Below are 15,449 nucleotides of genomic sequence, written 5' to 3'. Positions count from 1 at the left end.
AGCTCAATGTGAACTACTTTTTAATAGCAACTTAACTGAGGCTTTGGGTAGTGCATCTCTGTATCTGCAAGACTGCAGGTTATAAAAAGAATTTAAACCTGAACATCAGATCTTTTTGTCTTCACTGAATGATCCTCCCTGTGTTCTGTCTGTAAATGAAACATAAAAATCTAGCAGCTGATCTGACCACACTAAGAACATACAAGGATGCCATTTGAAAACACAGCTTTGTGAAGCAACTTTATACTCTGTAGTTGTGTTAAGAGACTTCAGGTCTCACAAGTGTATGATGGAGGCACATAATTGAGCACAGCTGGAGGAGTCAGCCTATCTGTTATAAACCTTATTAATGAATTATTGTTGGATTTCTGTTACAATCATTACTTGTCAATAACAAATACCATCTTTCAGTAGAAAGTAGTGTGGAGACTGGCTCAGACACAGACAGACAGACATGCTCATGTCACCCAACACACGTTTATTTATACTACTATTTACAAAGTTCAAGAGCTCACAAACCCCAATCTTCCCCAAAGTCCAGGCCAACCACTCTGCCTCTTCGGACTGCCTCCTTCTCTCTTTCTATCACCTTGTCCTGCTTCCACCCAACTCCAGCCTCGAATGAAGGGAGGCGGCCCCTTTTATCCATACCAGAATGTGTTCCAGGTGTGTACCGGCAATCCCGCGGACACGCCCCAGTGTGGCGGAAATGCCGGCTGTCCTCCCGGAAGCACTCTGGGTGTTCCCTCTCTTCTTCCCCCCAGCACTTCCTGGTGTGGCAGAAGTACTGGGGTCCAGGGTCCTTCAGGCAGGGGGATGCCCCCTGGCGGTGACCACGGGCCCCTACAGGGTTGGGCTTCCAAGCCCTGTACCCGTGGCCCCCAATACAACCAGGGTGGACGCCCCCTCACGGTCTGGAGGAGGAATGAGCCCTCCTCCTGTCTTCCTGGGCATCTCGGCCAGGCATGAGCCCCATCCGGGTGCCACAGTAGCTCCTGGCAGTAAGTGTAAAAGGTGTTTCAAAACTTTAGTGCAAACGTCAGTGATGTAGTGATCTGATCAGAGACATGGGTATCTAGAAAATGATAAGGACAGGCCATATTTTTATAGATAACCACATACAATCTTGCTTAGCAGAAAATCAAAGTCCCTTTAAACAATACAACAGAAAAACTAAATGTGTCATTCTAAACAGACCCTTCCCCACACACAGACAAAAAATGAACACATTGCAACAGACTACCAAGAAATATGCAAATTATTACACTTGTGTTGGCTGACCATGTTTTCCACTCAAAATGGTGCTGGGATGCTAGTTCTCACCTTGCATAGGCCCAGAATGAAAACTGAAGTGTTGCTTAGCAATGCTTTGCTGGCAGCACAAAATATATTCAACGGGTCATTTCAGACAAGCTATGAAAGCAAATACTGTAACAAACACTAGAGAAGAAATAGATATCTACAACTAGCAACATAAATAATTAATATTTTAATATATGTATTTTGGGCTAAACTAGGGTAAAAAACAAAGTAGATATCAAGGCAGAAGGTAGAAAAAATAGAAAGCATCCAAAAGAAGTGGCACAAAGTAAAAACCCATAACCAATAAGCAAACTTCCACATCTAGGTGTATAACATAAATACTTAACTAATCACACAAGAAAAGATTCTTTATTCAGTTAAATAAGCATTAATATTACTTTTGTTGGCTTGCAATCACTTCTCAGTTTGGAGACTGAATTTGAATATGATGAATGCCTTCATCACACTGCTAGGATGAGACAGAATCTCAAGGGGTTACAATTGTTGATATGCTCTATAAAATAGTACAATGCAAACCATCTGTTGGTAGAAAATGAATTAGTGTTGCTTCATATTTCTATCCATAACTATTATATCTTTACAGGATAAATAAACAATCCAAACCTGGAAATCAATTCTCTTTCTTTGCACTGAACAAATCTTCCAACATACCCATTGTCCTCAATGCATGAAACATAAAAATCTAGCATCTATCTAATAAAAAAACAAGGCTGAAGAAGAGGTACCTCTTGCTTGCTAGTACTATTGACAGTCTTCAGTGCTCATGTACAGTATGATGGAGACAACTAGAGGAGCACTGCCCAAGGTAGGGGAGGTCATATTTCAATGAGCCATTGAGGCAGACATGGTAAGAAACACAACAGTATAGTCAGAGGTGAATGAAAAATTAATCCAAGTAAATATTTATATATTATATATATAATATTTGCCCTCCTCACTCATGCGCCAGCCTCGGGATGTTCCTTACTTCCGCTTAGCTAGCAAACGAGAGAACTACTTAACGGATTTAGAGAGGGTTTTTTTCTATAACTTGATTGAACATTCCAGTTGATTTTGTGACATCTCTCATCGCGATAAGAATCATAGTTTGCTTGCAGGAGTGATATATTCGTGCCTATCCGAGATAGAACCTGCGGGCCGAGGGGAGGGGAAAGCGTGATGTCAGGTGTAGAGAGCCGAGCAGGGCCATCCTCACTGTCCTGTTTCAGTACTACGCGGGCAGAGCCGTGGGGGACAGCTAGTAATCAATAAGTAAAAGTCCAGAATTTCTAATACATGTTATGCGATAGACCTAAGCCTAAATAGAACCAAGTAGACCCCAATTTCTTCTATAACTCTTTAGAGGAAAAGAGCACTATTTTAGTGAGTTCAACTGATTACCAACTTTGATTTTTTTGGAAGGTAGACATTTATTCAAACCCACTGTAAAACAACTCTTGTTTTCTTTCTTTGCACAAAACACCTTTCTTTCTTTGCAGTAATTTTTGTCTTTCATGTTAACTTTTTGGCAAGTTATTTTAGTTTCAATTATTCAAATTTAAATCACCTTTATAACATGTATGATTACTATGATTGCTGTTGTCCTCTATTACACAGGACCAACACTGTTAGAACATACAATACCTCAGGGTTTTCATTTAATGTTTCATCTCATTTTTGCACATCTTTGTGTTTTCCAAGATCTTTACTTTTATGAATAAAACATTTCTTTCGCTTTGGACTTCCATATTACACTGTCTCTAAGTGCTTTTTCCATTCCTTTTTACTTGAGGACCACACAAGCACATACACAGTATCAACTGATTACCTTTGACAGCCTTTATTGATACTCCCCCATGACAAGGTGCCTGCATGTTTACAATTCATATTTAAGTTTATCATTATAATGTTGAACTACACCCCTTTCGATTGCCTTTTATTGGAGGACCAGAAGGCCACAAATTCCAGTAGTTTGCAACAAAAAGCAAACAAATTCAGGAAATCTAAAAAAAAATCAAAAGGAACAATATTCAAGCTAACCAAAGGGACTGCTTCACATTTGTTCCCCAGTTCTTTAGTGATGACCACATAGCATTGTCCAGCACCATAATGAGAGAAGCAGGGTGTAATTCAGGCAGCTCATAACACAACTGATTAGTGTCAAACTTTATATCTTTTGAAAATAACAATACTGTATATAATGTGTTATGAATATGACTGATTTACAATGTAGTGACTAAATACTGTAGGTTTTCACATGTATTGTCTGCTTGCTTTGTGGCAAATACAGAGATGATTAGTTACTTTGTTTTAATTTCCAGGTAGTTTGGTTGCACTACACACTAGGAAACTTTCAAGCAAACCATAAGTAACAATAAACACCCTATGGATGTGTCATGGACTTATTTCACTGGGCAGAAACAATGTTTTCTCAGAAAAAATCATCATGAAGGGTTGACAAGAGCTGCATTTGTGCACTGCTGTAGTTGAAATAATTGTGTGGTCTGTTTAACAAACACAGCCCTGCAAACAGAATGCCTATTATCTGGAAGTGATGTGCTAGTTTGCATGCTACAGAAAGGAAACATTTCATTAAGGTGACTCTACAGAGGATGGCAAGCCTTGCTAAAGACATACAGTGAACTTACTACTTCAATGTCATTTAGAAAGCAGCTGTATCAGGTGAATTTTATTTCTTTTATTATTGGGATGTTGCATATTTATTCTCAGGTAGTCCACTATGTGAATGTCCCCTCTATTTATGTTTACAACAACAACAACAACATTTATTTATAAAGCACGTTTTCATACAAGTAATGCAGCCCAAAGTGCTTTACAAGATGAAGAAGGAAAAAAGAAAAATATAAAAATAAGATTAGGCAATACTAAGTAACAAAGAAAAAAGTAAGGTCTGATGGCCAGGAGGACAGAAAAAAAAACTCCAGAAGGCTGGAGAAAAAAAAAAACAAAATCTGCAGGGGTTCCGAGGCTATGAGACCACCCAGCCCTCACTAGGTATTCTACCTAATACTATATAAATAATCTAAATCAGTCATCATGGTTTTCAGGCTTCAGGTGGAAGAATTAGATGATGATGGTCATGTGGACATCTGGCCTTCAATCCATCAATGTAGCGAATGCAAAGTGCTTTGATTGGATGGTGGTGGCTCTGATTGCCACCACAGAAAACTGGAAAAAGAACAGCAGAGTGCAATATTTTACTGTCTTTGGGACTATAAATACCTGTTAATATTCACTTTGGAATATTTGATTAATCTAGATAATATGTAGCAAATGTAAATGCATCCAGTGTCCACCATTGAGCAGGAGGACTTCCCATCTGCATGCATTACTCTTGCGGTGTAAGATTTGGGGGTTTGATCATCAATCACACAGGACATTTGAACAGGAGGAAATCAGTGAGAACTGAGCAGAATCTTCTGTGTGAGTGTGCTTCATAAAGTCTCAAAGATACAGCAGGATAAAATTTTATACACTGTATTCATCTCTGTCTATTATTGATGGATGGGCACACAAAAAAATAAGCACTATTTTGTCATGTGTCAAGCACTTTGGGATTTAGTTCACTGTAACAGGTGAAATACAAACAAATTTGTATGTAACTACTGAATACCTTCAAAATAAATAAAATACTATGTAATATACTGTATTACACAAATACCTATTTTTTAGTAATGCCAAATACAATTTATTGTCTTTTTCTGGCTTGATGTAAGAATGAATCTGAATACAAAGAAGATTAATTCATTAGATTAGATAAGTGATACAAATAAAGTCATTACTTCTGAACAGACTAAGGTAATTGGCTATAATGAAAATCCAATACTACAGTTATTCTGAAAGGATGACCTTGGCAGCTTTTTCCCAAAATTATATTTCACTTGATTAGTTTACCACATTAAATTCAATTTTACCAATCTGCTGTATAGTGTTAGATGTGAGCCAGTCGCTCAATGAACATTTCAATTACAAAATGATTCAAATTAAGTATGTGGGGCAAATTATTAATAGCAGTTAAACAACTGATAAAGAAAATGTGTGTTTTGTTATACGCATGATGTTTTTATAAGAAGGGTGACAGGGAGAAATACGTGTGTTCCATTGAATCAAATTAAACATGTCAAAAATTGTTAATTGTATATATAGCTCTTTCATTACAAAGGTGAGCTGTTGGTAAGTGTTTCATTATTTCTTGATTTCTACATAGCATGTAGATGAAAGCTGATATTAGGGAGTCTCATTCAAGTTCACTTTACTGAACCACCATAAAGACAAAGAGAATTTACAATGAATGCTTTAAAATTATAATAATGGTATTGAACGCTTTGCTCCATTTAGTGCTAAATTATCAGTCAATGAACATTGCTCACTGACTTAGTAGTTTTAAAACTACCACAAGTTCAAAAAGTTGCAGAAAATACTCATTTTAGTCAAGATGAACAATTCAATGAAAGAGTATATTCAGAAATCCTCAAAGTAAAACAATATGTTTGGGAAGGTTAAGAGAAAACTATTTAATTTGTATATTTGATGTACAAGCAGAAAGAATTAAATTAAGTTATTGTGATCCCAAGTTGAGAGCAGTCTAATAATACAGCAGGTAAATTGGAGTGATTTTAGTATCTTTATTCAAAAAAATGTTCTGTACTGTAAATACTGCAACACGTTGTCCCCATCTAATATTCAGTCCATTGCAGAAAACCACATGAAGGCAAAAATGTGCCATTTGAATTGGACATGCTTATTCATTGTCCTTTAAGCGTCTATTGTGGCACAAGTTTGGGGAGACTATTTAGATAGATAGATAGATAGATAGATAGATAGATAGATAGATAGATACTTTATTAGTCCCAAGGGGAAATTCATAATTTTTTTATTTATGACTGAGTACCTTCCCTCACAATCAGTAAACTCAAAAAAAAAACACACAGAAAGACAAAGAAAAAGTGTAACTGGAGACCATTTGAATAACTTACAGGTGAAGGCCAATCTTTATTGTAATCAATGGAGAGTCAAAAATTGAGTTCCTGGATCTCAAAAGGACAGTTGATACCAGGGATAATGGAGGCAGTAGCATGCAGCAGATTCAGCACATTAGGATGGGTGCCTGAGTCCTGACCTCCTGACATTTACTCAAGTGAGCATTTTAATACTTCATTACCAGTAGCATTTTCAGTTTCAAGTTAGGGAAAAGTAAGCAAAGTTCCAAAGAAGACACCATATTTTTATATTTCTCAAAGATGTACAGAAAGAACTGCCCAAGACAGAGGTACACCTGAACTATTGGTTCACTGGTATGGAGCAAGGACACTTCCAAAGTAAATGAATGCATGAAAGATTTAACAAATAAAAAGAATAAACTGAAAATAATGCAGTAATAGAAATCAAACTATATACATGTAACCAACAGAGGCAGGTTTGAAAGTAATAAAGTGACAGATGCAGTGAACTCAGAGTCACCAGCTGATATAGAGAGAGAAAAGAAAAGGAGAAAAAAGAAAAAAGATGAATAAGAAGTATTCTCCTTTATTCCTTTAGGTGTTAGACTCTATACTTACATGCTGAACCAAGATAGAATGAAGGAAACAAAATCAGTGTTTACACCCTGAGATGTACCACTATACTAGGGCAGTATACAGTACTGTATATGAATAAATTATATTTCTTTTAATCAAAGCACAACTTCATAATAGATAAACAATGTAAGAACCTACCCAATGCAACTCTTGCAGCTGAGGCATCATAATTGATCCAAAACGATACCCAAGACAGAATAGTAATTAGAATTGAGGGCATGTAAGTCTGAAGGATGAAGTATCCAATGTTTCTCTTTAACTTAAAGCTCAAAGAGAGTCGTGGGTAGGCACCTAAAACAAGGCAAAAATATACTTTTGTTATTTAGTCTTAAAAGGATACAAAAATATAACATTGTACTTTTTCAAGCAACATGAAAATATTCTTTGCTTTATGGGAGTTTCCATGGAGACAGCAAAATGCACTGGGTATTGCTATGGTAACTAAAGCACACTTGGACAAAATTGTTTTGTGGTTTGTAATTACTTAGCACTGACTATTCTAAAGAGAAGGGAGACATTTTGTTATTTTACTTACTAAATTCAAGAATTAAAAGATAGATGCTTTCACATTCAGCCCTTTAAAATGCATAAAAAGAGGTTGAAATCCATCTTCTTTGTATTAAAAATAAACTAAATGTAATGGAAAGTCTAATCTGAGATCTCGTAGAGTGTGCTTCATTTAAAAGCCACTTTTAAAAATAATAATACAGTCCAGTTCTTTAAACAAAGTCATATGTGGAATGTATCAATTAAATGTACAGTACCAAAGGCACTATCTTATGAGCTGCTAGAAGTAAAGCAAAATTATATACAGTATTCAAAATAGTTGTGAATTGGGACAGACACTTGTTTTCTCCATGTTTGCATGGGCTTAATTTATAATTAATTTTTCTTTAAATCCAAAGACAGGCTATCAAATTGATTGGCACCACTAAAATGTCCTGTGTAAATGTGTACCCTACTATGAAATAAAATCATGCATCAGTTTGACCTGTGATGAAATGGCATCCCATCCAGCACTGGTTCCTCTCTTATGCCCTGTGGCTCTTGTGATGCTGAACCTGATTAAGTGAGTTAGTTAATGAATTAATGAATAATTTGATAGCTTTTCTTTATTTTACTTACTGTGTATAATCCTGTTTACTGTATTCATATTTACTAGTAACACTTAGACTCCAGTTCCCAATGAAATGCCTCTTACAAAACACAGCACCCCAGGGCAATCTGCCAAGATTGCTGTGATAGCCAAAGTGTTATCAGCTGATAATGAAGGACATGTTCCTAACAGACATGCTAAGGGCTTGCGCATCCATCGTTTTCTTGGCATGCAGGTTGTGTGGCAGTGTTGCCATTTGCCACGAAAAGGACCCGCAGCCCAATAATACAGAGGAAGGCCCACATCTCCAATTCTTTGGTCATGTATAACTTTCTGTTGCATTTGGAGTGAATGACTTGCATTTACAATGAAAATGATCAGTCAGCCTGTTCTATGTACTGCACTGTGAGCAGGAGTGCTACTGTACGTGGCTGTGCAGCTTTACTTTTACTGTCAGTGCGGTGCATGGCTGCATTACTGTTTGCCATGAGGAGGACCCGAAGCCCAATTACATGGATGAGGTGGCCTGCTCCTCTAATTCTTGGGTCATGTTACGCATTTCATGTCATAAGCCCTCAACTACGTTGTAAGACCAAGATCAAGGTTCAAGGTGCAGTTGTTTGTGAGTTTTTGCATGACAGACGAACACCCTTAGCACTTGATAGATAGATAGATAGATAGATAGATAGATAGATAGATAGATAGATAGATAGATAGATACTTTATTAATCCCAAGGTGAAATTCACATACTCCAGCAGCAGCATACTGATAAAAAACAAATTAAAGAGTGATAAAAATGCAGGTATAACAGACAATAACTTTGTATAATGTTAACATTTACCACCCCCCCACCCCCCAACCCCAAGGTGGAACTGAAGAGTCTCATAGTGTGAGGGAGGAACGATCTCCTCAGTCTGTCAGTGGAGCAGGACAGTGACAGCAGTCTGTCGCTGAAGCTGCTCCTCTGTCTGGAGATGATACTGTTTAGTGGATGCAGTGGATTCTCCATGATTGATAGGAGCCTGCTCAGTGCCCGTTGCTCTGCCATGGATGTCAAACTGTCCAGCTCCATGCCTACAATACAGCTTGCCTTCCTCACCAGTTTGTCCAGGCATGAGGCGTCCTTCTTCTTCATGCTGCCTCCCCCAGCACACCACCGTGTAGAAGAGGGCACTCGCCACAACCGTCTGATAGAACATCTGCAACATCTAATTGCAGATGTAGAAGGACGCCAGCCTTCTAAGGAAGTATAGTCAGCTCTGTCCTCTCTTGCACGGAGCATCAATATTGGCAGTCCAGTCCAATTTATCATCCAGCTGCACTCCCAGGTATTTATAGGTCTGCACCCTCTGCACACAGTCAACTCTGATAATCACGGGGTCCAGGAGGGGCCTAGGCCTCCTAAAATCCACAACCAGCTCCTTGGTTTTGCTGGTGTTCAGGTGCAAGTGGTTTGAGTCACACCATTTAACAAAGTCCTTGATTAGTTTCCTATACTCCTCCTCCTGCCCACTCCTGGTGCAGCCCACGATAGCAGTGTCGTCAGTGAACTTTTGCACGTGGCAGGACTCAGAGTTGTATTGGAAGTCCGATGTATATAGGCTGAACAGGACCGGAGAAAGTACAGTCCCCTGCAGCGCTCCTGTGTTGCTGACCACAATGTCAGACCTGCAGTTCCCGAGACGCACATACTGAGGTCTGTCTGTAAGATAGTCCACGATCCATGCCAATTTCCCATTGGGATTAATAAAGTATCTATCTATCTATCTATCTATCTATCTATCTATCTATCTATCTATCTATCTATCTATCTATCTATCTATCTATCTATCTATCTATCTATCAGGTATGAATCTACTCCCATCTCTGTCAGCTTGTCCCTACGGAGCAGAGGTTGGATGGTGATGAAGGCACCAGAGAAGTCCAGAAAACATACTTCTTACTGCACCACTGCCTCTGTCCAAGTGGGAGAGGGATCGGTGTAGCACATAGATGATGGCATCCTCCACTCCCACCTTCTCCTGTTATGCGAACTGCAGAGGGTCGAGGGCATGGCGGACCTGTAGCCTCAGGTGGTGAAGCAGCAGCCGCTCCATGGTTTTCATCACAAGCGACGTCAGAGCGACAGGCCAGAAGTCATTCAGTTCACTAGGACATGATACCTTTGGGACTGGGGCAGTGGCGTAGCATAGTGGGGGCGGCAGGGGTAGCCCGTCCCGGGCGGCACTTTTAGGGGGTGGCAAAATTTCACAATAAATAATAATAATATCTTGTAAAAATTTGAACCATACCTAAATAAGGGGGCGGCAGAATTTTCCTCCGCCCCGGGCAGCTGACACCCACGCTACGCTACTGGACTGGGGTGATGCAAGATGTTTTCCAAAGCCTGGGGACTCTCCCCTGTTCCAGGCTCAGGTTGAAGATGCACTGTAGAGGACTCCCCAGCTCCAGCGCACAGGCCTTCAGCAGTTGGGGTGATACTCCATCTGGACCCGCTGCTTTGCTGGCATTAAGTCTCCTCAGCTCTCTGCTTACCTGGGCTGCTGTAATTGTGGGTGGGGGGAAACTCTCTCCTATGCTGGTATCAGCAGAATGATGGGTGGAGGGTGCAGTACTCTGAGGTGAGAGTGGGTTAGGGTGGTCAAACCTGTTAAAGAAGTTGTTCATCTGGTTTGCTCTCTCCACGTCTCTCTCAATGGTGGCACCCCGCTTCCAGCTGCAGCCAGTGATGATCTTTATCCTGTCCCACACTTCCTTAATGTTGTTGTTCTGCAACTTCTGCTCCAGCTTTCTCCTGTACTGCTCTTTCGTCACCCTGAGCTGGACTCGGAGTTCCCTCTGCACACGCTTGAGCTCATGCTGATCACCACCTTTAAAAGCCCTTTTCTTCTGGTTCAAAAGGCCCTTGATGTCACTTGTAATCCATGGCTTGTTGTTAGCATAGCAGCGTACTGTTCTTACTGGAACTACAATGTCCATACAGAAGTTGATGTAGTCAGTAGTGCAGTCAAAAACGTTCTCAATGTTCTCACTATGTGATCCCTGCAGGATTTCCCAGTCCGTAGTTCCAAAGCAGTTGCTCAGTGCTTGCTTTGCCTCAGGGGACCACTTCCTGAATGAGCGTGTGGTTGTAGGTAGCTCCCTCACTCTTGGTTTATAGTGAGGCTGAAGCAGAACCAGGTTATGATCTACTTTCCCAAGCGCAAGCAATGGGGTTTCTTTAACATTTGCATACAGTAGGTCAATAGTCCTATTTCCCCGGGTGTTACAATCCACATACTGGGAGAAGGCAGGTAATGTTTTGTCCAGCGTCACATGGTTAAAATCTCCAGCGATTAGCACAAGCGCCTCAGGGTGCTGTGTTTGTAATTTAGCAACAGCGGAATGAATGATGTCACCCACTATCTCCACATTCGCCCGAGGAGAGATGTAAAGAGTAACAACAATGACGTGTCCAAACTCTCTGGGCAAGTAATAGGGACGCAGACTTATGGCCAACAGTTCGATGTCCCTGCAGCAAGTGGAGATTTTGACGTTTACATGTCCAGAGTTGCACCACCTTGTATTTACATAGAGAGCGAGTCCTCCTCCTTTCTGCTTCCCAGAGGTATTTGCGTCTCTGTCCGCTCTAACTGTGCTAAACCTGGGTAGCTCCATGTTAGCATCTGGGATGCTAGTTGTTAGCCACGTTTCGCAAAAACACAACAAACTGCATTCTCTGTAGGTCCTGACATTTTTCACCAGCACAGCCAGTTCATCGATCTTATTTGGTAGTGAGTTCACATTTCTCAGGATCACAGAAGGCACCGAAGGCTTAAAACGCCACTTTCTTGAAAGATGCTTAGCCTTTAGCTTAGCTCCGGCTCTGCTGCCACGATACCACCTTCTTACCTTGTCAGGTAAATAGGGAACCACACTGGGAACCATACTGACGTTTATATGTATAGATTTAATTACACTTAACTATATAATTAAAAAGATGTAAAAACAAATATTAAATAAGAAATTAGTCAACTTAAGTGATCGCTGCTCATGATTTTTACCTTCCTCTCAGATTAATAGCTTAAATAATCAGTCCATTCGGAATATTACAGTTTTAAGAGGTAAAAAATACTGTAAACTTTTCAAGTCTTTGTCCATCAAAACATTATTTTCAAAATTCATAAGGGCTGAGTAGTCACATTGTGAACAGAAAATAACAAAGAAAAATGAACAACAAAAAAAAATCCTCAGATCATCCTTCAGATCATCATCTCCTGATTGCCCAGTTGAAGCTGGAACTGAGGAAGAACTGGACTATGGAGACAAATCAGTGTCAGAGTTTCAGTACTGCACTTCTGAGAGATGGGACTAAACTGTAGACACCAACTTTCACCAACACAGGTTACCACACAACCTGTTTCTTGCTCAGTGTTAATGTCCCAATTTATTTTTAAAAATCCACATTTGTCCTGTATTTTAAACACGACTCATTTCTCAGTGTGCATCACTGTAGAAAAAAGCACTTTGGAGTGTCCATCCTTCAATGCATTAAAAATCACTAGCCATATCAATTTATTCAAAGCAGGCAATACTGTATCAGACAATCAGATATTCTGTATTTATGAAGTGAAGCTTATAAACTGGAAACTGCATAAGTGCAATATCAAGGCACTTAGATCTGAGATGGCTTGCTTTAGCCACGTACTTAGTCTGTTCATATGAGTACGTATTTGTGCTAATTTAATGAAGATCTTCAGAGACAGAATTCATATTTCTTTAAAAAAAATGAATTTGGATCTGAGCACAACAAAATAATATACTAAACATGTGGCAATAGATTTTATATTCCCCTGTGGAAGACGCAGAGATAGTACATTATATCAATTCTAAAAAATACCAAAAAACAGACGCCAAAAAAAAATAAGATGTCAGGTAGGCCAGGACTTTATGCAAGCATAGAGCTGTTTGCATATCAATCAGCAGCATTATTAAACTATGATCTGGATGGCTATACAAGGTTTTCTAATTCATTTGAGTTATTATATATGCAAGCAGTGTCAATGTCATTGTTGATAGCATTGTAACATAGCAATACACCCCAGACAAGTGCATAAAATGTTGTTTAAAGTATGCAGTTAATAAAGTTCCTTGTTATATGAGTGGCTTTGAAACAACTCATTGTTTAGTTTTATTTTTTAGAGGAGCAGTGTAAGAGATTTGTATGCAGAATGGTAAAACCACTTGAGAGACCATCTTGTATTCTTTCAGAGAGAATCTGGTCACCCTATTTTTGCCGTAATACTCTCTTCAGTATGACAATGCCTTCCGTCGTATTTTGCCCAAGTATGTCAAAAATACAGCCAGAAAAAGCAACTCAAAATGTAATGTTGTAAAGTGTTTGGTACTGGTTGTACTAGTTAGGAACTCACTAATTTGGTGTGCCAAATATGAATTTTACTATTTCATTATTATAACATGTTTACTATGAGCTTTTACTCATAGCAATTACTTTAATGAAAGATTTTTAATCTGTGACCCAGTCCTGTGCTGGTATGTATAAATTTATTACTGATAAGGGCTGGTATGAGCAAGAATAGAGGATATCCCGAGGGTTGTGTTTAGCAGTAATTTGCAAAGACACGAGAAATGCCCACTCATCTCATACTCTTGTAACTGTTTATTTAAGAAGTGTAATCAACAGCTATAATTCAGTCCCTGCCTTCACTGGCCTGCAGGATGACTCCACATGTGTTAATAAAGACTTTTCTTATCCTGAGAGCATCTCTGCAACTTTAACTTTCACAGTGGGAATAAAATTACAAATGAAATCACAACACGTATTGAAAAAAACAAAAACTACTAGTAACACCTTATATGTGTTTGTTTGATATAACCTGCATTTGGCTTGCAATGGCGAGATCCTGAGGCAGCACACTGTGTACGATGAAGTTCTATTTGCTGCAATCTCATGCTTATGTACCCTTAGGCATATTTGTTGTGAATTGAAAATAATGTGGCCTCTGTATTGTAATCATGCATCAGCCCACTACCCCCTGAAAATGAATTGCCCCCTACTATATTTATCCTAGCACTAACCTTGCTTCGTGGTTGGTTTATTTATGTATTGTGATTTTCATAGCCACCAGTAGATGGAGCACAGATGCCAAAAGAATCATATTTGTGCATATTTTTATTTTTTAATTAACTTCATAATATTTATGCCATTTTTAAATTTTCATATTTTTGGCATGATTTCATGTTTTCAAATAACAGTATTATGAACTGTGAATGGGTATAAGTGGGAAAACTCAGATTTGGAATTTCGTCTCTTAGTGTTTGGTATGCAGATGATATACACTTAACCACAGCATTAATACCACTGACAGGTGAAGTGAAAACCACTAATTATCTTGATACAACGAAACCGGTCAAAGGGTGGGATATATTAGACAGCAAGTGAACAGTCAGTTCCTGAACATATGTTGGAAGCAGGAAAATTGGGAAGCAAAAGTAGATTTTGAGTGACTTTGATAAGTGCCAAGTCTTTATGGCTACACAACTGGGTTACAGAATCTCCAAAATGGCAGGTCTTGTGGGGTGTCTCTGGTATGCAGTGGTTAGTACCTACCAAAAGTGGTTTAAGGAAAAATAACCAGTGAACTAGAGACAGAGACATGGGCACCAAAGGCTCATTGATGCTTGTGGGGAGAGAAGGCTAGCCCATCTTATCCAGTCCCACAGAAGAACAACTGTAGCATAAATTGCTTAAAAGGTTAATGGTGGTCATGAGAGAAAAGTGTCAGAACACAGTGCACAGGTTACTTTGACACGTATCACCTTCTTAAACATTGTTGCAGAATACATATCAAGCATTTCCAGTTCATTGATATTCACCAGTAATTTTTTGTTGTTAACTACCTGAAAGTAACTAGCATCCATGAGCAGCGTCACTGCAAAGTTGTTAGTTTCTGGAGCCCAGTCTTATTCAAGAATGTTGCAGCCCATTGAGTTCCCTTTTTCCTGCTCTCTTTTTTTTGTTAATGCATGCTTGAAGTTTATTCTTATTTACACTGAGTTATCCATCTGAAATAACATTATGAACAGTTGTAACATTCAAATTTTGTATCAAACTTGCACAATTTACATGATCTTTTAATTTAATTGTATTGTTAAATCTTTTAATTTTTTTGTATTGTTTAATTCCTGAAGTTAATTCCTTGATTTTTTTTATCTGTATGTATAAGGTTAATCAGTTCTAGGGTGTTACAGTATGTGCTGTGTCTAGCCTTCGAAACAGGGTAATTGAATGAAAGTGCATTTAGTTAAAAATGAAAATAATATTTACCTACAGTGGTTCAAAATAAATCTTCATATACTGTAGTTCTTACTTAAATAAAATAGATTTCACATTATTTAAAGGTACACTGCCTGAGAAGTCAGCTTACTTTTTATGGTTGTCGTGGTTCACCAT

General features: G+C 38.8%; 1 protein-coding gene across 5 annotated transcripts in view; it reads right to left on the bottom strand.

Annotated features, from left to right (window-relative positions):
- gabrb3 (gamma-aminobutyric acid type A receptor subunit beta3) overlaps positions 1-15,449 on the bottom strand; it is a 458,372-nt gene that overhangs the window by 72,694 nt on the left and 370,229 nt on the right. For all 5 annotated transcript variants that reach the window (XM_051927197.1, XM_051927198.1, XM_051927196.1 and 2 more), the window contains one exon: positions 7,038-7,190. In XM_051927197.1, the coding sequence (XP_051783157.1) occupies positions 7,038-7,190 (153 nt within the window). The remainder of the gene's footprint in view (positions 1-7,037; positions 7,191-15,449) is intronic.

The sequence above is a fragment of the Erpetoichthys calabaricus genome, chromosome 4, assembly GCF_900747795.2.
Source record: "Erpetoichthys calabaricus chromosome 4, fErpCal1.3, whole genome shotgun sequence".
In the NCBI taxonomy this organism is placed as follows: Eukaryota; Metazoa; Chordata; class Cladistia; order Polypteriformes; family Polypteridae; genus Erpetoichthys; species Erpetoichthys calabaricus.
Note: the sequence above shows the minus strand (reverse complement) of the source record. Positions and strands in the feature narration are given on the sequence as shown.